This window comes from Sminthopsis crassicaudata, chromosome 5, assembly GCF_048593235.1.
Source record: "Sminthopsis crassicaudata isolate SCR6 chromosome 5, ASM4859323v1, whole genome shotgun sequence".
Lineage (NCBI taxonomy): Eukaryota > Metazoa > Chordata > Mammalia > Dasyuromorphia > Dasyuridae > Sminthopsis > Sminthopsis crassicaudata.
In genome coordinates this window covers 32,223,303-32,247,160 of record NC_133621.1, presented here as the reverse complement: position 1 = coordinate 32,247,160, position 23,858 = coordinate 32,223,303, and the positions used below count along the sequence as shown (strand labels likewise).

General features: G+C 36.4%; 1 protein-coding gene across 8 annotated transcripts in view; it reads right to left on the bottom strand.

The window, feature by feature from the left end:
- The window catches only part of SATB1 (SATB homeobox 1), a 117,444-nt gene that overhangs the window by 73,709 nt on the left and 19,877 nt on the right, over positions 1-23,858 (bottom strand). For 3 of the 8 annotated variants that reach the window (XM_074269482.1, XM_074269487.1, XM_074269484.1), the window contains exons 2-5: positions 17,244-17,479; positions 13,400-13,576; positions 12,459-12,585; positions 11,607-11,730 (exon numbers count right to left, since the gene is read on the bottom strand). In XM_074269482.1, coding sequence (XP_074125583.1) covers positions 11,607-11,730; positions 12,459-12,585; positions 13,400-13,576; positions 17,244-17,454 — 639 coding nt within the window. In that variant the 5' untranslated portion in view covers positions 17,455-17,479. Of the gene's footprint in view, positions 1-11,606; positions 11,731-12,458; positions 12,586-13,399; positions 13,577-17,243; positions 17,480-20,219; positions 21,266-23,858 lie in introns of those variants that run through there. The other 5 variants (XM_074269481.1, XM_074269486.1, XM_074269483.1 and 2 more) reach the window with 4 other exon arrangements.

Sequence of the window (23,858 nt, the reverse complement as noted above, 5' to 3'; positions counted from 1 at the left end):
GGGAAACTGAGGAGCAGAGAAATAAAGAGACTTGCCCACAGCCACACAGCTGGCATATTCCAAGACCAGTATTCAGACCAACCAGCAGAGTTCTGCTGAATCCTGATCTGGTATTCTTTCTACTAGACCACAAGTACTTAATTTAATTTTTGTACATTTGTACATTACTAACAAAAACTCAGAGATCAAATCCAACTCTCTCATTTTACAAATTAGGAAACTGAGATCAAAAGCTTGGAGGTATGGTCAGTTAATAAGTCATAAAGAATTAATTAAGCACCTATTGTGTACCAGGCACTATGCCAAATGGTGGAGGAACAAAGAAAGGTTAAAAAAACTTGTGACTCCCTATCCCCCCCAAAACACACACACACACACACACACACACACACACACACACACACACACACTGCCTGTTCTCTAACCTAAACTCTCGATGTGTAAGTACTAATTGAGGAAGGTGCTAATCTGAGTCACCTGGGACTTTGAGAAAGCTGAGGAGGGAGAGAATTCCAGGCTTGAGAAAGAGATATTAAAAGTAAGTTGGCACCCCCTCCCTCTTTCCACAAGACCACACTGCCTTTTCTCATATAATTGCAGAATGGGATTTCTAGAAAAAATGTTTCCTTAATCATGTGTACCCTGAAAATATACTAATTCCTCTATATCTCTCCATTTTATAATAAAGACAACAAACACAAGAACATACACAAGACACATACACAAGAAGAAAATGAAATCTATTGGTTTTTGTTTTTGTTTTTCCTAAAAACTAATGTGGGAAGAAAATAATTCAAGAAACATCTAATAGAAAGATTTTTTAAATTTATATTGTCAGTAGCTATCACCATAGGGTTAGAGGAATAATAACAATAAAAATCTATTCAATTGAATTGAATGTCCCCTAAATGTTAAATATTTATTACTTCCGCATATTTATATTTTCAAAAATTTAAACCTATCTCTGTAAGAATTAAAAACTACAAAAATCAAAAAATTTAATAAAAATATTTTATTCTTTGACTTTTTGTCCTATGATCCAAACTGATCAAAGCACGATGTAAATAATAAAGTGACACTTTAGTTTGCAAAATGGGACTGTTTTTCTAGGAACACAATGCATTGAATGACCTCTTATTAGGTAAGTAAGAATGCACTGTGAAAATGAAACTGCAATTAAAACTGGAATAAAAATGTTAGGAATGGATTAATCAGTTGGTTTATATCTTGATCCCCTCAGCAGACAGTAAATTAGCTTAATATTTCTTTGGGAACCACTACTGTATGAAAATAGTTTACAAAATATCTAACAATGAAAGGACTGGGAAGTGGGAGGGAGATTAGGAAAGATGACAGGAAAGAATTAAAGAAGGTTCTTAGAGAAAATAACTCCACACTTCTCCAAGTAGCTCTTGACCAACCCTACTTGGTGTCCAGAGTAAAACTCCAGCCCCCTCCCAACAGCCTTGTACATTATGATACCATACAACCTTATGTCTGTAGCGCCCTTCATGAAAGCATCCCAGGGTGCTTTACAATCATTATGTGCTAAAATTAAAACTGAAGCACATACAATTCCTAAAAGAATCGTTTTAAAAATGCTAAACAGAACAAATAACTTTTAAGTCTAGATTTAAAAGTCCCAGCAGTCATAGCGTTCCTTACTTCAATTGGCAATGAGCTCCAAAGCTAGGGAACAAATCAACTAAGGACTCTCTCATGTTATGCTAAAGGCCCTCTTATGTTGTTTACACACTACAATAAACCGGTTTCCAGTGGAAGAAAAGGGAAAAAAAAAATGTGTATGTGCTTTCATATGTATGTGAGTGGGTGTGTATACATATGTATGTAGAGATATATATGTATGTATTTATGTGAGCTTTTTTCTTCCTTTTGGTAGTGGGGGGAAGAGTTGTTTCTAGGTTTTGTAAACCAAGCATTAAATAAGGCAGGGTCATGATTAACCACCTCACAAGCACTTCAGCAAGCACACACCCAGAAAAAGTTGAACCAGAAATTTAAGGGACGTGGAGAGGCAGGTTCCAAAACTCTTAAAACAACTAAGTTTCATCTTAGCATTAAATTTAGTGTTAAAGGCAATTTAAATGACATTAAAATGTTTTAATCTCATCTTAATAGGTTTGTTCTCAGGTCTAAGCTAGTTCTAAGCCCCAGTTGCACTATTCCATGCATTTAAGAAAACAGCTTTTTTCATGTGGTGATTTTCTCTGCATTACTGATTTTAAGGTCAAGGAAACCTGCTGTAATCTAAACCAAAGCAAGTAGGAGTAAAATAAAATCTTTTAAATTTATCAACCAGAATATTACTCAATATTAATGAACTTTTTAAAATAAAAGAGAGATCAAAACTGTCTTAAAAACGCAAAAAAAAGATTTTAAGAACTTTTTTAAAAAGTTAAATGCTTTTTTTTTTGTTGTTGTTTTTAGCCTAATGTACTTAAAAGGCAACAGAAGCCTTCTATCTAAGACTAGGATAAATCTTAAAAGTATAAAACCTTTAAGCAAAGGGGATGCTGTATGAGAGACCAGAAAACTGGCCTGGCTCAGAAAGAGTGGGATTCAAGTCTAGCCTCTGTCACATACTTTCTGGGCTTATGAATTTGTCACTGTAACTCGAGAAGTATAGTAAAAGGATCTGAATTAAGAGAACAGATTTTCTCTCTGGGAGTCCTCAACACCAATGAAATTAGACATCTAGCTCTAAAACAAAACAGTAGAAAAAAAGTCCCCCCTCCAAAAAAAAAAAAACCAAAACAAAAACCACACCAAAATATGTAAGCCAAAAAGTTGTTCCTATCTTTAAGAGACAGAACAGACTACGATTATCATTTAACAACATATTGAGTGTCTAAAGCTGAGGTTTCCAACTGGATTGTGACATTTGGGACATCCTTTACATAAATAAATAGAGTTCATACTTTCAAAGGATATACCTATAATCTGACATCTCCCTGACTTAAGTAATGCATTGGGGCCTTACCAGTTCTCTAATCAAGTTAGAGCACAAGACCCTTATAAATTGATGATGCAATTGGGTTGGGGTTGGTTTAGTCAGGTTGTACTCTTATTGTAGATATGTAACAATACCCCCAGAGGAAAAGCCCCTGAAATATTAAATTCACTTTCAAGTTCTACCCATGGAGCTTATCCTTAGTCCTATTTATGGGAATAACAAGATCCAGTTGCTATCAAGGCTTTTAATGCTTGATAAAATTGGTATGCATCATCTCTTGATTCACATGGTCATTGGTGGAAATTTTGTTAATTCTATGATATGGTTTGTGAAAAGGCTTTAAATTAAAACCCATACAAAAAACCTACATGGAACTTCTGCTTAGAATTAAAAAAAAAATATTGTGCAGGATTATTCACAGTTTCAATCTTAGAAGAGATGGGTAAAAGACATCAAATTGAAAACTTGTCTTAATAAAGTTGTCAAATATCTCCTTACCCACAAGATTTGGCTATGTCAAAGGGCATGATTTCTGTTCTGAAATTTAAAAAAAAAAAAACAAAAACCTAGCTTTTTTTTTTCTTTTTTTTTTTTTTTTTGTGGGTCAAGGAATTAATTGCATATTATGCTCAAAGGGCTAGATAATTGTGCATACCCTTTGATCCAGCAACATGTATAACTAGAGTTATATCCCAAAGAAATAATAAGAAAGGGAAAACACCCCATGTGTATAAAAATGTTTAGCAGTCCATTTTGGAATGGCAAGGAATTGGAAACTGAGTGGATGCCCATCAGTTGGGGAGTGGCTGAATAAGTTATAGTATATGAATGTAATGTAACATTATTGTTCTGTAAGAAATGAAGAGCAAGCTGATTTCAGAAAAACCTGGAAAAACTTATATGAACTGATGCTAAATGAGATGTGTAGAACCAAGAGAACATTGTATATAACAACAGTAAGAATATGTGATAATCAACTGTGATAGACTTAATTCTTTTCAACAATGAGGGGATTCAAGGCAATTCCAAAAGACTTGTGATGGAAAGAGCCACTCACATCTAGAGAGAAGACCATGGAGATTGAATGTAGATCACAGAATAGTATTTTCATTCTTTTTGTTGTTTGTTTGCTTCCTTGTTTTTTTTTTTTCCCTTTCTTTCTTTTTTTCCCTTTTTAATTTGATTTTTCTTGCACAACATGACAAATGTGGAAATGTTTAAAAGAATTGTATATGTTTAATCTATAATGGATTACTTGCTGTCCAGAGGAGGAGGGAAATGAGGAGGTAGGGAGAAAAATTTGGAACACGAGGTTTTGCAAGGTGAATGTTGAAAACTATCTTTGCCTGTATTTTGAAGAATAAAAAAAAACAATTATAATTTAAAAAAATAATTCCATGTCTGAGTGGTTTTTGTTTGTTCATTTTTTTAAGCAGAAATTTCTCACTTCTGACTTGTTAAGGGATCCTTAGTGTGTATTGCATTAGCAGACCATGGTATGATGTGGGATCTTAAATACTACCTATCTAATGTAACTCTTGTGAGATGATCTTCTTTCAAGGCACTAAAGAGGATTCATTATTATTTTATTATTGTGGCTTTTGAGAGATCTGATTTTCATGGTAAGCCATATCCAAAAATCATAAATTTCATAAATTAAAGTTTCCTTTTCCCCCTCTGAAGTCAACCTCCCTGATCCAGGTTAGTAGATTAGCAAAAGAATTGTAATGAGTTAATATTACTTTCAAAGAAGTCAGAATGAGTCTCTTCCTATCAAAAAGGAAAGCAGGAAGAAGGAAGGAAGGAAAGAAGGGAAGGAGGGAGAGAGGAAAAGAGGGAAAGAAAGTAAGAGACAGAGAGAGAGGAAAAGGAGGGAGGGAAGGAGAAAAAAGAGAGAAAGAAAGAAAGAAAGAGAAAGAGAGAAAGAGAGAAAGAAAGAAAGAAAGAAAGAAAGAAAGAAAGAAAGAAAGAAAGAAAGAAAGAAAGAAAGAAAGAAAGAAAGAAAGAAAGAAAGAAAGAAAGAAAAGAGAGGGAGGGAAAAGGGAAGGAAGAAGATAGGAAAAAAGGAAGGAAGGAAAAAAGAACGGAAGGAAGGAAGGAAGGAAGGAAGGAAGGAACAAAGAAAGAAAGGGGGGGAAGAAAAAAAAATTAAAGTAACTAGTCAAATAAATGCCTTATAAGAAAAAAACATTCTTATAGGAAGATTCAAAACAATAAAAATTATAGTTTGAGTACACACACAGAAGAGAAACATATAAATCTAATGAGTTAAACACCAAATTCAATTTCTTTTTATTTTTCTTTAAGTTACAGGGATTCCTGTCTCAGGAATATTTGTTTCCTGTGCATTAAGGGTTAAGAAGAATAATTATTACCAGTAGAGAAGTAACATTCAGTATAATTGGCAAGTGTTCAGGTATACATGGAGTCAAATACTTACAAATGCAATAGGTCTTAATGATGGTAAACGGGCCTTTTGTTTGTATGGGAAAATGTATTCTGAGCTCCAGTATGATTAATGGTGGTAAGGTTCCCAGGCCATCACACAAAAAATCTATTTAACCCACAATCTAGCTAGATTATAGGGCTAATATTATTAGCATGAGTGTGAATACTGAGTTGAGGTACAGGAGGAGGAGGAACATTTGGGTACTCTTGGAAGGTGATTTTTAGGTTTTTGACCCAGCCTATTGGTAGTTCCTTTCATCTGTCTTCTGTTTTTTAAAAAGGAAGGACAAGCTTCTCTTCTGCTTCTGAACCCAGAATTTCTCTCAAGTCTATAAGGTTTATTTTTCTTTTGTTTTGACGATGGTTCTAATGGACTTCCACAAGGGTAGAATTAGAAAATCAGAGAAAAGAAAGTATTTGTAGCAATGGGCCAAAACTATATGATGATTATTCAATTCATGAAATGTTGTTATAATTTTTAAATCATTATAAGTCTTTAGAACCATGTTGTTAGCTTACCAATAAATTAAATGTAAAACGATTTCTAGATTTGTTGAAAATTGCCATTTTGGATGATAAGCTTGGTCTCTGCATTATTTTTGTTTAGAATCAAGAATCAATTTCCTATAAAATCAGCAATACTTGCATTTTAGGGAATAAAGCAAATATTCTCAATGAAAGGAAAATTCAGAAAGTGATTTCTCCTAATTTATACTTAAAAAATATAAAAACATAAAGTATAATTAATTTTTGAGACATTAGATAGCTTTTGTAAATAAAAGAAACACTACTGACAAACTAAATTTGAGAGAATTTTCCCCCAAGATGGAGATGGAATGGATCTTCTCAAAAACAGTCACCTAATCATTTACATTGTTCTTATGATTAACAACTTGTCTAGTACAATTATATCTACACTAAGATTTTTACAAATCAAATATCAAGGAGAAAACCATTGTGAAATACTGTGATTTTTTTTTTTTTTTTTTTTTTTTTGTCTCCTTACTTGTCTGCAATTTTATTGCCTTCCTGACAAATTTGGTTTAGTTTGTATGGGAGCAATTTTATTGACTGATAAAGGGAATACAAGGAATGCTCTATCATCAAATATAAATAGGAGCATTTTATACCTATATTATACATGTTAACCATATTTAGATGTAGGTTATAGTTTCTATAATATATGTTGAAGGGCATTTTTATATAACATATAATTATGAAGTATTGCCACTTTCAATATTTTATATTTTTTTAAAAAATCACCAAAACTTATTGTTTCCCTTTCCCATCAAAAGAACGATGGGATTTTTCTTTAAGATGAGGTTTGTGATAAAAATGGCATTCAAAGACTCTTATATTACCTAATAATAGCTTTTGTAAATAAATAAAGGGCTTTTACTATGTGCCAGGCACTGTGCTAAGTGCTTTACAATTATTATCTCATTTGATCCTCAGAATAACCCTAGGTTTCACATGCTATTGATTTTACAGATGAGGAAACTGAGACAGAGGTTAAGTGACTTAGTCACATAGCTAATGAGTATCTGCAGAAAGATTTGAACACAGATTTCCTAGAGTCCAGGTCCTGGCTCTACCTGCTGCACTACCATTATTTAATTATATACTGAATTCACATGTATGGAGGGCTTTAAGTTTACAAATCACTTGCATACCAACTGGGGGAGAGAGGAGGAGAATGCACAAAAATGATAATTTTATTTTTAAAAACAAGGAAAGCCAGCAATCCCTAAAATGACCTGGCCAAGATAGCCATTTAGTAAGGTCAGAAATAGGGCTCAGACCCCAATCTTTTGATCTTAAGGCCTATGCTCTTTGCAGTATGTTACCCAGCCTCTCATGCCCTCTTTTCCAAAAGCAGATTAGTATATTCTTCCTCTCTCATGCTAGGTGGTTGAAACACAGTTCTAAGCTTAGGTATCCACAGCAATTTTGTGCTGATACAACCACAAATGCACAACAATTTTTTTATTATAACTTAGTTTTTAAAAAAACAAAATATATGATGCTTCATATGTCATTTGATTTTGGCAGAACTGCCATGAGAAGTATAGAAAGTATTTTGTTGTTATCCATTAGAAAGCTATTTAGCCAAATAATATGACTAATTTTTACATAAAGTACAAATATTTTTATATAAAAATTAACTATGCATGAATTACTTTGGAAGATCTGAAGTTTCCTTGGTATGGCTGTCTCTTCCCCAGATGCAAATAGCAACTTTGCTCCTTCCGCCATCCTTCTCTCTCCTCTCCCCTCTCCCATTTCTGTCTGTGTTTGACTGTCTGTCTCTCTCCCTTTTTTCTCCTTCCCACTCTGTTTCTGGCTTTCTCTGTCTCTCTCTCACACACACAAATACATACATTTTCATCCTGAAAAATTTTACCTATGTCCTTCCATAAGTCCTCCATAGCAGATATAATAATGATAATGATAACAAGAGCTTGCTCATTCATAGAGTACTTAAAGTTCCTCGAAGAATTTTATATTATCTCATTTGAGTTTTGCCACAACTTTTTGAGGTAGGTGCTACTGTGATCCTCATTTTGCATTTAAGGAAACTGAGGGAGACTCACCTAGGGTCACATAACTGAAAAAGTTTTTGAATTCAAGTCTTTCTGACTCCAAATCTAGCATTCTACAATATTTTGATACTTCAATAAAAATATAACAAGAATGAATAATGGTTTTTAAATTTGTAGCAAGGATTTGAAACCCAAGGAATGAGCAGAGTGAACTAAATATAAGATTATCTATAGAGTAGTTAGGCATTTATTCAGGAGCTGCTAGAAAAACTTGCTTGTTTTAAAATTTAAAGAGGTGGTACGGAGGACAAAGGAGTAGCAGCCAACTTCTACTCACTGGAAAATCTGTCCAGTACCCTTTAGGCTCATGGGAACATTCCTGGTTGGCTCTCTGTAGGTAATCTGACATGGGTTGGATTCTAGCTTCAAGCAACATAATAAAGCTTCATTGTGTTTTTGAATTCAGACAATGCTAGAATCTTCTCTTCAGTAATATGAATGCAAGGGGAAAAATGTGGGGTTTTTTTTTTTCCAAGTTGTAGGCGAGGGGAATCATAATAGCTTTTGTCAATTATCTGAGGGGCTATCTAGGCCGTAGTATTTGACTTCTTCCTCTTGGCCCCAACAGCAAAATGAACATTCTTATGACTTTAGGCAAATGGGAAAAATTCTGTGGACTTCAGTTTGCTCATTTTAAAGTTAAGGGGACTGGATGTGATGACCACTAAATTCCTTTCAGGTCTTTATTTACAATCCTCTTATCCTAACTAAGGACAATATTTCTTTCCCCTCCCCTGGAGGTCTTCAAGCAAGTGCTGGAAGATCCCTTATTGAGAACTGTAGAAAGGATTTTTGCACAGATACAGGCTGGACTAGCTTGATCTCCTCGGAGGCTTTTTCCAACTCTAAGATTCTGTGATTCATCCACTCCAGAATCATACACAGGCAGGAAATGTCACTTTATATCTCAAAAATCTAGTGTGTTTTAATGTTAGGTCCTTATCAATATACTAGGACTGCATATATACTCAAATCATATATAGGACTCAAACTAAGAAACAGATATTCACTATCATGCCCTTTTCAACAAATCCTAAATATATGAAGAGACATTCCTTGGAAGGACATAGCTCATGGCAAAAGCGAGAGTTTCTCTTCCTTGACCAAAAGACATAGAGAGGATGAAAGGAAAAGAATGGAGAAATAAATTGGTAAAAAGAACTTACAGTTAAAATGTTCTGGACAGCTGTTTTCCATAGCGGGTAAAACAGTCACAGAACATGGAGAGAACAAGAAAAATGAGATGCAGGAAAAAGGAACAACTGAAAAAGATCTGAATGTAGGCTTTAACCACTTAGAAAAAAGTAATCACCCCTCCAAATTTGGAGGACATCCATACACATCATGTCCCCACATCTCAAAAGGCATATTTGAAAAGCCAACCCAATTTAATTCTGACCTGACTTTGAATTGCTGCCACTGATGATCTGTGTGTAATTTTCTCAAAAGACAAAAGCAAATATAAAGTCGTCAATGAAATTTAAATGAATGCCCTGATTTCAATGCTGAAGACCACCAGAATGCCATAGTTGCCAACGACCATTTTTATGAAATCACCAGTCATTCCCACAGTAATAAACAAGAACTTAGGACAGTTCTACTTCTTGTAATTCTTTTTCCTGTTTTAATACTTGACTGTACTTCATTCATTTCCCAATTTAACATCACCTTTGTAACTTTTAAATCCTAACTCACTGTGTTGTAGGGAGATTTTGCCTTTCCCTTTCCCTTTCAGACCATTGAAGAACTAGCTCAACATTCCCTACGTCAATATAGGTAAGATATTTCAATTCATTTCTGAAGAACACCACAAATAAGAGATTTAAGCCAAAATCTGGCTAAAAGACTTTAGCATTTGAGAAGTTTCTTTTAGTTTTCATATGCTCCTCGGCTTTGAGACTAAGAGAATCTTTCAGATCATTTTTAACTTTTAATTTTCAGTAGAGCAATTCAAGGCACCTCCTGGAATTGTTCACAAAACTGGGTTTCCCATGTGAACTTGCAAATACTGCCCAGTTTGCCATCAACCTGACTCTCAATGTTCATGAAAATCACTACCTTTCTCCTTCAAAAGTTGGGGAGAGAGTGGAAGAGTTTTGGTGAAATTATAACTGAAAACTGAGAAATATAGTTAAGAAATATTTCAACATTTCAATTATGTGAGTTATGAAATACAGCATGCATGTAGTTAACATGCAGCTACTGCACACATTAAGATAATATACTAAGAGTCAAAAATTTGAGCATTCATTTGCAATTCATTCTCTTTGTGCTGGCAAAGCTGATGACACCAGGGCTGAACAAATGCTAAACCACGCAAGGTTACTTCATAGGCACCTATCAGACGACTAAACAGATGGAATATGGAGAATTATTACTATTATTATTATCATTATTAATTTCCAATTCTATAAATGGTTATTACAGAAACACAGAACTGCATGCCAATTCAATTTATAAAGACATTTCAAAAAGCTTTACAAAACTTCCTTTTAAAATCTTAATAATGGTAAAATCTTAAATTCTGGAAGAATACAGTTAAGTACATCAAGGTTTTACTCTAATGTAATCTGGTACATAAAAAAAAAAAAAAAAAAAAAAAGGAATTCAGAATAATTATCTATCTGTCCTAAAAGCTAATGAAATGTTCATCTGCCTAAAGGACATTGCTATGACATACATGTTTACTCTATAGTCCTATAGCATCAATATGTTCTCCCATTATAGCAAGATATGAATATATACTGAAAAAAAAGGAGAGTAAATTACATTATCAAAAATAACACTCTTTTTTTATTTATCATAAGCACCAAATCGCAATGTAATTTCTACTGGTAGTTTCAGTTACCCCTAGCAAAATTCATGTTTAAAAATTAAAATAAAATAATAAATCTGAGTCTCTCCTTAAAGTTCCTGACCACTGATCATCAAGATTACAAAGAAAAATAAGGTTATATACTTCAAGTAAACTTAAATCAATGCCAAAGAAATGAGTAAAAAAAGATTTTTAAGTGTAAAGAAATATAAATATTCGAACTTAGCCATAAATAGGTAACAGAAAGATTCCCTTTCTATTAGACTATTTTCCTTTCTTCTAGTTTTGAATAAATAGCATCTTTTCATCGTAGCTTAAAACCTGATTCTTATTTGACTTGCTAGCATTCCTAGATTATCTTATTTTGTGAGTTACATTTAAAACTAGCAAAGATTACTTAAACAGTCATCTAAATTTGGTGATCCTTTGACAACAATGAGAATCTCTTTACACCTTCTATGAAAAAACAAACAAACTAAAATACTTGAAAATTGAAAAAGCAAAAACTCACTGAAGTGGTCTTCTCCTGAATTGATTTTTAAAAAAACTATTTTCCTTTAAATTTTCCCAAGGGAAAATCCCATATAAGTTACATGAAATATGAATCAAGTATATTTAAAAAGAGCGCCAAGTGGTCAAACCCATTTGCATTTCTGGCCAATTAGGTCTTCTGATACCAGTTGCTCTAGAATGTAGCAATATCCCTTCTCCAATGGGGGCTGCCTCATATAGTGTTTCATTATTGATCACATGCTAGGCTAAGTACCTGGGAAAGGGGACACTCCTTGGCCAATGAACTCTGGTTCATATCCTTCAGTAAGTCCTTCAGAGCATTTCTTACGGTTGTGTGAGACCATTGTTCAGGAGGCAAGTCTTCTAGTTTAGGGCAACTATTTGAGACATAGATTAGAAAGGGGATTATTACAAGATTGCATCCTGCTGCAGAACATTCCTTTAAGACAGACAGATTTCATTTTGCGCATCAAGCAGATGCATCTGGAGATTGCTCTCGGTCTCCTGATTGTTCCGATTAGTTAATTACTTTATACAACACATCTGCTGTATTGATGCATGAATTATACATCAGCTGCATGTGGCGACTATTTTTTCATGTTACTTCTACCTTTCTGCTCTGATGCGCTTGGTAAGACAATTTAAGGTGTAATGCTTTCTCATGACCGATCAGGGAAAGCATTAATATATTAACTATTTTCCGTTCATCGCTGTTCACATGACTTAAAAAATAATAAGGATGTAGTCATAGTGAAGAAGTCATTCTATCACAAAATGTACACAGATGGCACTGTTCATGATATGCAAAAATATTTTTCTCTTAAGTAAACTTTATGTAAAATGCCTTCTTGTAATGCATCATTTAATTGACTAAATGCAGCAGAGTTGCAATATGATACCTACAGAAACCAATCAATTAAAAGCTAGAAGAAGAAGGGGGAAAGTTCTCTTTAACAGTATAAGTTAGAGAACAGTAAAACAAGATTAATTTGGACTTAAGTTTTCTAAAAAACCATGCCAGATTTTATTTGGAAGCTGAGGAGCCATAAAGGGCTAGGGATGCAGGGTTCCTTTCTCACCTTCTGCCTCCTGTCTCCGGACTCACCTGTGTAATTGGATTTTCAGTGTGACCACATGATACACGTCTTGCAGCATGTCTGCAACAGTAGCATCAGGGGCATCTGTCACATAGGACAGTGGAACTGGATTCCATTTTCCAACTTGGATTAGCCCTTGACCAGACAGAGAAGAGAGTGTAGACTCATTAACCCTTTAATCAAAAAATTATACTAGAATCTTCCCTCCTCCCCCCTTAGTTGCCTTCCTCCCCTTTCCTCCCTTTCCTATCATAATTCCTACCTGGATCATTTTAATCCAAAAAATAGTATGCTGATTAAGTCATTTACATTTCAGCTTTCCAGATTATAAAAGAAATAGTACTAGGATTTTTTTTTTAACCCTCTGGAAATTAAAAAAAAAAACAAAAAAAACAAAAAAAAAACAACTCATCAACAAAATTTCTATATAAGGTCATATTTTCCCCAACTTTCAGAAAGTTCTAATTCAACAGAACTGAGCCAGTTCTAAATGACTTTACAATTTAGATAAGAATCCCTACTGCAGTGGGAACCAGCACTGAAAAATACTTTACAGCCCATAAAACCATCAGAAACAGAATAAAAGAAACAGAACTAGATATTCAGTCATAAATGCAAATTGACTCTCAACAGTCCATCTGCTCAAATATGCTCGACACTTCCTTGTGGATCCTCAGTGGAGCAGATTATTAAGGTCAATAAGCATACTAATGATTCAGTTGAAGCAATTTAAAAAAAAAATCTACCTCAACATTCCACATGAGCAAAATGTGTGTTAACTAAACCAAAATGAATTAAGCCAATTTTTTAAAGTCACAGACTAACAAAAATATAATCCCATCTCAAATGCATGTCTAAGAAGAAAAAAAATATATAATGTTTCTTCTAGAAAGTACACATAAAACATCGGATTTTTTTTTTTCTCCAATTAGATACATGTATTATTTACCTTTGGCTTGGGCAGCAGAGCTGTGAGAATATCCAAGAGACAGCAATGCCATTTCTATCAGTTGGTTGAAAAGCATGTCCTTTCTTACCAACACAAACTCTGCATGTTCCTCCTTACAATCATATTCAATGGAGTTCTCATAATGCTCCACCACACAGAAAACAGGTAGCATTGTTCCTATCAAAAAGGCCAAAAAGACAAAAAAAAAAAAAAAAACACACACAAACCAACAATTTTCACCAACCCATTCTCTGTTTGGGGGGATGGGGTATAAGGGAGTTATGAGAAGAAGTTCTTGAAGCAGTGAGAGGGAAACGGGGACTACACTGGTAAGGTAAACAGCACTGAAGCAAACGTGCATTCACACACACACACATACACACACATTTTTATCATTATCCAAAAATAATTAAATGGAAACCAAAGTATTTCCTATAAAATTTGTTCTATTTTATTTATAGAACAATATTTTCTAAATAGAAAAAATGTTCAATTACCTGTCTAGCAAAAGAACAATGTTGACTGGAGAGGAATAAGTTGGCTGCTTCTGTCCTGTCTGATTTGTTGTGACTGGTGTGCAGTCTGAGAAGCCCAAACACACACTGCAGATGTCTTGTGTGTAAGACATTTTAATCCCATCTAGATAATTTTGTTAATATTAAACAATCTCATTTGGGTCAAATCATTAAACTGAACCTTTTGTTTCCTTTTGGTGATATCTCTGTTCTAATCCAAGTATATTATTAAAGAAGAAGAAAATCTTATTCAAATTACTCAAGATATTATTTCATTCAGATATATTTTAAACGCTAAGGTACAGTTGTATATTTGAGAAATATAACTTTTTGTGTTATATATTTTATAGTGTCTGCTAAAATACATTATATGTAAGTAACATGAAATTTTTTTTTGATAATATTCCTATTTTGATCCAAAGAGTTAAAAAAAAAAAAATGGACCTTTTTATGACTCATTTTAAGATCTGGATATTTAAGTAACATTTGAGATTTTTTTGCTTCCCCACATTAATTTACCTAACTTAGTATTATCAATAAACTCAGGGGCCAAGAAAATAGCAAATTTAGGTTATTCATTATTGGAGCAGCAACTATTAAAAAAAAAAAAGAAACATCTTTGTACTTAGTATACTGGGTGAGCACCTTATCATTAAAATTTTACTGGTTAAAAGAAAAGGGTTAAAAAGCAGATGCACAAGAACTGTCTTGTGGCAAGCTGCCAGAAGGGTAGCATCTTTAGCATAAATGATGACAAGGGTTACTTTAACAGGGCACCCAGGATCTCCAATTAGTCCGACAATGTTAATGCTTCCATAAGTAGTGCCCTCTGCACTCACAGAAGCCTCCTAACTTGCAAAGGTGTCAAATATGTACTGTAGCTAAAATTATGATTTAAACTGCCAATAGATGTGGCCTTTACAATTCTCAATTAATGTTTATGCATAACAAAAAGTAACCCAAAAAAGGACATTTTCAACATGTAGATTTTTACACTGAAGCTTCAGTGACCTGTCATAAGAGATTTGTATGTAGCTCTGACAAACTAACCCCTTTAGGTTTGCTTAGGAAAAGCTCACAAACCCTCTTTGGTGAGTTTGTACCCAACAGGCTCAACATGGAGAGCCAGCTGAAAAGCTTGCCAATGTTCATGTAGTTCTTTTAGCTGTTTTATGTAAGTGGCAGATTGGTCAGGAAAAAGAATTTGGGGGAGACCCTGGAAAAAGTGGTGATTTCTTCATTGGTTAAATTATTCTCTGTAGTATTTTGCAAAACTAACAAATCACTGCTTCTCTTTCTAAGGTAGGGTTTCCTAAGGTGGACTATAATGTCTACCTGCCATCTCAGAAAAACAACAACAAGCAAATAAACAAACAGAAATCCTGCACAAAAGATGAAAATATCAATCTTTCTAGCATCTCCATTCTTGAAAATAAACATTTTTATTAAACTAAGAAAAATTCTGTATTTATAACTGCTTCTGAAAGAACCCAAAGCATTCAGGCAGGAAGTGAAAATATTTGACTTTGGTTTCCCCTCCCCCTCTCATCCCCCTGACTTCAAAGAGTTAGGTTAATATAACAAAAGCACATGCATTGATTTTTCATTTCATGTAATGATACAAAAGTGTGCTACTCTATGCTGCTCCTTGCAGCTGGGAAATGTTTATAGGTTATGTCGCTATTCAAATAGACTGCATGTCTTTAGACACAGAACTAGGAGCACACTGAGCAGATTTAGATGTATTCTGGAGATAATAAAGGTAGATATTGCTAGTGAAACACAGGGATCATCTGACTGCAAACCAAACAGCTAAATCTCTTAGTGAACTGTCACTGCTGCTCTCCTGTTTACGTAAAAGGCAGCCAGCCCGATGCCCTGGCTGATCACTCTTGCTGCTGCTTGGCTAATCCTCCAAGTACAGCAACTTTATAACCTTCTAGTATTAAAGAGGAGCACATTGGTCAGTGTTCAATGCTAAAAATACATCATGACTTCAACCTGAAGGCAGGGCTAGAGCTTTTACTGAAGGTTTACGAGTCTGTATAAACAGCACGTCTGCCATAAGGAGCAGTGAAGTCTGGAGAATCCTTGTCTAAAACTGTCCTGGCATTAAAGTTTGCTGTGCAAATATCACATAATACCAGAGACAGCTGAAATCTCCTATTTAGGAATTTATGGAACTTATATGTTTGCAGGCGTCAGAAAGTCTTTTTTATAGAGCCCTAGTGCTTCACAGTACAATATTAATGCACTCTGTTTGAAAAGCCGTAATAAATTATATTTTTAATGCTCTTACCCTGGCTTTCTTAAGATGCATACATTCTTGGCAAACAATCAATAAATAGGGTAATCATGAGCAGAGGCCAAAGAATTTGCTGAAGTGCTGTTTTTCCATTTTTAATAGATAAAGATCTAACAATACGGACTGCTGTGTCTGTTCATTTCGGGATCAATATATTCTTTGTTTTCGCCAAACCAAGGAAAAAATAAATGATTGTATGATAAATGTTATGCATCAAACACAATGAAATTCCACTGCCTTCTAACTTTATCTACTTAATATTCTTGGTTGCTAAAAGGTTGCATTTTTAGACTGCTTAGCAAATGCAAGAAAAATTTGAATTATAAACATATAGCAATTTACAGAGAAACAAGGACCATTATAAGACATGCTGAATTATATCCAGTTTATGCCTTGCTTTACATGAATCATCTTGTTGAATACAGCCAAAGTTTTAAGACATTATCATCAATTTAATTTAAATTATTTATATGAACACTCACACAATAGAATCCCAAGAAGCTGGTCTAACTTTGCACATCCTTAATGAAAATGCCCAATTACAACAAATTTGAGACTAGAAAATATAATTATCTATTCCTCTATTTTAAGTAATGAACCTACTTTTAAAGATTAAACTAGAAAAATGGATGTCAAAATAATGCAAATTTCAAGCAATATAGGAGAGGTTGTCTGTGAAATCACCTCCAAAAAGTTAACAGACACTTTCCCAATAATTAGCTTCATGAAAAAAAGCTCTGCTAGTATTCCAACAATATAAAGTCCTAAGATATTCATTTCTATTGAATGCTGCCTTGGGTTGACATCTATCAGCATCACAAGAGTTTCTGATATTTTAGAAAACTGAGACAGAAATCTAAAGTCAAAAGACTCCACCCGCTAGAGGAAGATGCTCCACCCAAATATGAAGTTCATATTGCCCAAAGGTGGTTTACATCTGGGCCAAGCTATATGAAACAGAATCAAAGAAAAGGAAACCCAAAGGATGGTCTTGGATAGTATTCTGAATCTTTAAGATATTTACCTTTTCTAATGTTAGTTTTCATCAGATGTCCAGAGTGTTTTAAAGGCACTCCTTGCATTTTAGCTCCTGTACTTCCAAGTCGTCCTCTTCCTAATGGGCTCCCATTCTGCTCCAAGCGGGCAATTTTGGCTGGTGGACCCTTCGGATCGCTTACATTGTTAGACATTTCCGAATGTTCTTTCCCCTGAGTTGTCTCGTTCAAATGATCCATACTCAGTCCCGCCTCTAAAAATCACCTGCCATGTTTAAAAAAAAAAAAAAAAAAAAAAAAAAAAAGTTGTGCACATGTGTAAATATATATGCATGTAAATATCTGGAAGATTGTGTCTCTCTAATTTATGTTCTTTAAAATGAGCATTTGCCTGATCCCAATGTATGCAAAAAATGTTAGAAAAATAAAATAATTAAAATTGCACATTTTTCCCTAACTGCTTATATATATCTTGGTAAAGGTGTCTTCTTTTCTATTTACAGAACTACATTAAATACATAAATTTATTTATGGAACAAATGTATCTGGAACAAACATAACTATAAAATGATTAAAGCATGGTATAAACAATGATTTTTATGTTCTTTATAGCGATTAAAAATTAAAAGTTCATTCATGAGTCAAATATTAAAACTTTAAGCAAGGATACAATAGATCTTAGAATAAGATATATGTGCCCACCTCTACATCCCCCCCCCCTACACACAGAGCCTATTTCTTGAGATAGTTGGCAAGTTCATCAAGACTTTCTATTTTCCCAATAGAAACTTTCTATTTTCCTCTTTTACTTTCGGTGTTAACATGGGAGAAGAGTTTTCTTCCTATTGAGATCCTGAGACTCCTATTACATATTAAAAATGCAATCAAGTCTATGTCCAAGATGTGACTGAACCCATCTGTGTCATGAAGCTACATCTCTAACAGAGAGAAGTAAAATATTTAAAATCTATACATTCTAGGTGTTGTACTACAGTCCTTATGTGTTTAATTAAAATTTAGTAGTCTATTCATAATACAAAAGTACTAATAATTTATGAAGCCAAACATTTGGAAAATATTTTTCATGTATTCTCTAATTTTAAATGTATAGTTTAACTTAAAACAATCACTGACATTAAATTTCTAATCTTCAGATGAAAAAATATATTCACTTAAAATAATAGCTAACATTTATAAAACATTTTAAAATTTGCTAAACATTTTGTATAGGTTATCAACTTTCCTGCCCAAAAAGGGCAATTTAAAAAATCAATTTCAAAGAAATAAACAGAAAATAGTTTAGAGAAATAGTTAATAGTGGTAGTTATAGGAATTATATTACATCTTCAGATTTGAGGTAGCTTCTCCTTTATGAGGAAAACAAAATATGTCCATTATGCAACTACATACAAAATAGTCAAAGCTATGGTCATCAGAAATAGGTGAAGAGAATTATTTTATGAATTACTGTTGTAGCTATAATTATTATGAGTACAATTTAGAAAAAGTAAAGTGAATTTGATAATTGGGATGTTCTTCTAGGTACTTTGCAATTCAAAACATTCTATGAATTTTTAAAAAAAAATAACACCAAAGTTATTTAGGTCCAGATCTAAGAGATAACTCATCACAATAGAATTTGCTGCAAATATATTTTTTTTTCCTGCTTCAGAATAGACCATGTCATTCTATATAGTCAAGGTGATGGTAAAGGGAGAGGAAAATGTTAATCTGGAGGTTTACAAGCAACCTTAAGAATGTCAGTTGAATGACTGTAAAGTTTGTGAAATAATGGTTATTTATCCTTGTACTCTAGGGTGGCATGCTGAGAACTAAAGGTTTAGCATTGATTGTGGTCCCATCTGTTTTTGGTTATGAGTCTCATTAACAATAAATGTGCCTATTTTAACCACTTTTTATCAAGATTACTCTTTTCCACTAATATCAACTGCAGAGTAAAGCCAAAAAAGGAGCTATGATTAACTTCTAAAAGCCTGCCTTACAATATTCCACGTCCTAATACAATTTTTTTTTTTTCTCCCTGAAACTGGTGTTTTACCGTGATAGAAATTTGGAATTCATTTAAAAATATACAGTGTATAGAAATACACACATAAAATATTTTTTTAAAGTCTTGAGATTTTGGGTAACTTACAAAAATACGTGTATCATAGCATCAAAGATAAAGTTGTGAAACATGTAGGTGTCATAGATCTGAAGCACACACCACATACAGCAAATGAAAGTGATAAATTGTCATTTAGTCAGGGTATTGACTACTATCAAAACACCTTATAGGTCATCTTAAATTACTCTTAGAATACCCACCCATAGGCATCAGTTAAATACTCAGTTATCTTGTAAAAAGCTTTACATTACAAAGCAAAATTACATGCACATAAAACACCTAATTTGCTCATTTAAACTCCATGCCCAAGGCTAAAGTTCACAGAAACCTCACTTAGGAATAGTGATGAGCAACCCCCAGCATGGCCTGCCCAAAATGACAGCAGCAAAACGTGCCTATTATCCTTAGTGATGCCAGAGAGTTTCTTTTGAGTTTCACATTTAGAAATCCATTTTAGTGCAATTTCTTGCCCACACATTTAAAGAGGGGTCACTGTCACCAAAAAACACACAAACAAATAAACAAACCTCAAAACACAAAACAAACCACAAAACTGTTTCCTAAGGAAATTCTCTACATAATTTTTGAATGAAATACAAAGATCAGGCATAAGTCATTTCCTTAAAATACTCGTGTTTTAAGAATACATCATTTCTGCACTTCAAATTCATTTTAAATTAGTTATCCCTTAGATCATCCCCTTAGCCTCCATATAACCCCATAATCACATTGGAGAGACTGTTCTCTTATCCATTCCATATGGCCGTCACAATCCAGGCCAAGCTTTCACTGTGACCTTTTAAAGAGACAAAGAAGCAAAGTACTATCTAGAAACAGAAACACTGCAGTTTTACTGAGTGAAATTAGCAAAACCAACCTGAAACTCACCACTTCAAAACTTGACAGCACATAAATAACAAAAACAAAGGAGATTTCCTTTGCAGCCCGAGATCTTGAAGAGGAAGAAGTTCAAGACTGATGTTTTTCTATATCCTTTTTTTTATTAAAAAAAAAAAAAAAAGCAGCAGACCTGAAGGCGACTTCCCCCTTAAATTGTATTATTTTGTCTCCCCCACCCCCCTCCCCCCTAAGCGGGGGAAGGGCAGAAATAAACGTCAAGATGAGGAGAAGCCATGAGCGCAAAAATCAGAATTCAAAAAATGTTGTTTTTTCAAATGTCTCTAGGAGAACAGGGTTTTCGATGGGGGAGGAGGGAGACTGGGAAGTGAGTAGAGAGAAGATAAAATTGATCTGACAAGTGAAACGTTGGGGGAAAAAAATCGCAAAAACAAAGCAAAAAGCACTTTAAGGTCCACAATGAGATGATTTGGGGGGTATGGGGTGTGTGGGGTGGTGGTGGTCGCTGATTATCTTTTCTTTAAAAGCGAAAAAATCACTGCGGACGAGGTCTAATGAGGGAAAAAAAAGCTTCTCCCCAGCTCTCTATCTCATAGGCTCTCCGGCGTGAAAAAGGCAGAAAGTCTACTTCTGGCTGTCACTTGGAGTATTATTCTCCAATAACCCAGAAGAACCACAGGGAGGAAAGAAGGGGGGGGAAGCAACCTTTCTCCCACCCTCAATCCCGCCCCCCCAGAAACAATTGACAGTAACATTAACAAGCCTAAACTTTCTCCCTGAACCTCCAAACCCAACCAAGAGCTCTACCGGGTGGTAGGAAGGGCGGAGGGTAAAGTATAGCGAAAAAAAATATGGGAAAAGGCACTAAAATACCACTTTTAATTTAGCCTTCGCTCTTAAAAATAGCAGAGAGGATCTGTCCTTTCCTATTTACCCTGTTGTGTATGTCTGAGAGTGGAGGGGGGAAGCGGAAAGGGGGGGAGAGAGAGAGGAGAAAGACAGAGAGAAAGAGAGAGAGAGAGAGAGAGAGAGAAAGAGAGAGAGAGAGAGAGAGAGAGAGAGAGAGAGAGAGAGAGAGAGAGAGAGAGAGAGAGAGAGAGAGAGAGAGAGAGAGAGAGAGGAGAAAGAAAGACAGAGAGAGAGAGAGAGAGAGAGAGAGAGAGAGAGAGAGAGAGAGAGAGAGAGAGAGAGACCACCACCTTCCACCTCCACAAGGGAACAACTTCCTTCCCTGTCCTCTCTAAAAAAGTGGACCAGATTTCACTCTTCTATGTCCGAAGGAAGCAACAATAGCCACAAAGACGATATTTCAAAAAATAAAAAAAAATAAAAAAAACCAACAAAACTGCTCAAGAGTTTCTCAAAATGACGGGAAAGGGGGGGTGTCCTTTTAAGTCCTACAGGCTTTATTCTTGTTTCCCTGGCTGGATAATATGATTATTGTGATTAGGCCGTTTTGGTAGTTGTTGTTGGATGTTACAAAGATAGATGTGTGTGTGTGTGTATATGTGTGTGTGTGTGTGTGTGTGTGTGTGTGTGTGTGTGTGTGTGTGTCCGGACTGAGCCGTGTGTCTCCTCTCTCTCTCTCTCTCTCTCTCTCTCTCTCTCTCTCCCCCCCCTCCCTCTCTCGTCTCTGTCCCCATTAAATTATTAGTTGACTCATCACTCCTCCTCCTCCTGCTGCTGCTGCCGCCGCCGCCGCCGCGCCGTCCCCAGCTCCTGGGCTCTGCTCTCAGCCAGAGCTTTCGGCTGCTGCTGCTGCTGCCGCTGCTGCCGCCGCCGGAGCTGTCGTGGCTGCTGCTGCTGCCGCCGGAGCTGTTGCTGTTGCTTCTTCTTCCTCCTCCTCATTTTAATACAAAATAACACCGAGGCCACCGGCTTTTTACCGCCCCAGACTGGAGGACGCAGCCTCCCTGCAGCTGCCCGGAGCCCTTCCCCTGCGGCCCCAGATCATCCGGCGCTCCTGGGAGAAACAGAAAGACAGACAGAGGCAGAGAAAGGGAGAGAGGGAGAAAAAGTGGCAGAGGAAGAGGAGGAGGAGGAGGAAGAGGAGGAGGAAGAAAAGAAGGAGGAGGAGGAAGAGGAAGGGGGTGAGGAGAGGGATAGTTGGAAAAGGGGGAGAGCGAAAGGCAGAAAAGGAATTAAAAATTTAAAAAACGGGATGGAGGGCAAAGATGGGGGTTAAGGTTGGGTCTGGGGGAGGGGCGGAGATGGGGGAGGAGGAAGAAGAAACCAGAAAGACAAGTAACTAGTGAATGAGTGAGAGAAATGGGGGGGGGGGGGGTACGTGTGTATGGGGGAGGGGGGAGACTGCGATTTCCGGCTCAGGGCGCGCAAGAATTTGTAATCAGCTTGATTAGAGTGAGGCGGCTCTGCATTTATTACACACAATACCCAGAATAACAGGGAGCAACGCAAGAGGCACCACTGGCGGCTGGCAGCGGCGGCGGCGGCGGCGGCACAGGCGAGGGAGGGAGAATGGGAGAGCCCGAGGCCCGGGCTGGGGCAGGGGCAGAGAATGGGTGATCGGAGCTTGCCCGAGCCGAGGGGATCGGGGAGGAGGGCTAATTGACACCTTCTCTATTACCAGAGAGGCCGAGGCTAAAGGGGTAGAGTGCGTGTGTGCGTGCGTATGAGTGTGTGTGTGTGTGTGTGTGTGTGTGTGTGTGTGTGTGTGTGTGCGCGTATATGAGTGTGTGTGTGTGTGTGTGTGTGTTAGGGGAGAAAGAAAAAGTCACGAGGAAGAGGAAGAAAGGGTCAGGGAAACAGCCCCGAGTATTGGGGGTGGGGGAGGACTGGTGAGCTATCTACCCCCCCTACTCTGGGGCCAAAGAGAAAGCCCCGGACTGGGCACCGAGCCCAGGGAGCGCCAGCCCGCCCATTCGCCAGCATCACCCCGGAGGAGGGAGGGAAGGGAGAAGTCCTCCTCCTCCGGCTGCTGCTGCTGCTGCTGCTGCTGCAGGTGAATGGAGCGCTGGGAAGCCGCCGGGCAGCCACTGGAACCAGGGCTCCGGCCAGGGCTGCCCAGCCCGGGCCGCCAAGAGCCAACGGGGGGAGGGCGAACTGTCTGTCCAGCGGCAGCCCAAGCAAGGGCACTGAGGCCTGAACCCTCCGCGACGCTGGGGACCCTCTTGGCGGGGCCTGAGGGCACGCACCCTGGAGTGGGGTGGGAAGAGTGCTGTGGCTGGACAGTCCCTCTTCCCCAGACAGGCAGCATAAACAGGTGCAGTGGGAGCAGGGAGCCTTTTTTAGTGTGATGGCTGAATGGGCTTCAAACTTTTAACATCCAAGATTAAAGGCACTAACCAAGTGGAGACAGTATCTCTGTTTTCATAACTGGCCACAAAACTGTTTAACAAGTTACTCAACGTTTACTCTGACCCAGGAAAGCAACTTTGGAACAAGAAATGCGTTGTTCTTTACAAATTCACTTTAGGTCTCTAACAAAGAGAACTGCTAATGCAAAGAAAAACAGGACATCACTCTGATTTACAGTCTTAAAGCAAGGAAGGGCCTAATAAACTTTGGAAAGTTGAGGAATGAGGCATCTGCACAGGACTCCTAAATATAATATGATATAAACCAAAACACTGTAGAGAAAGGGGATTGAAAGTATAAGCAGTATGTGATTCCATAGTGCCAGTCCTCACTTAGGATA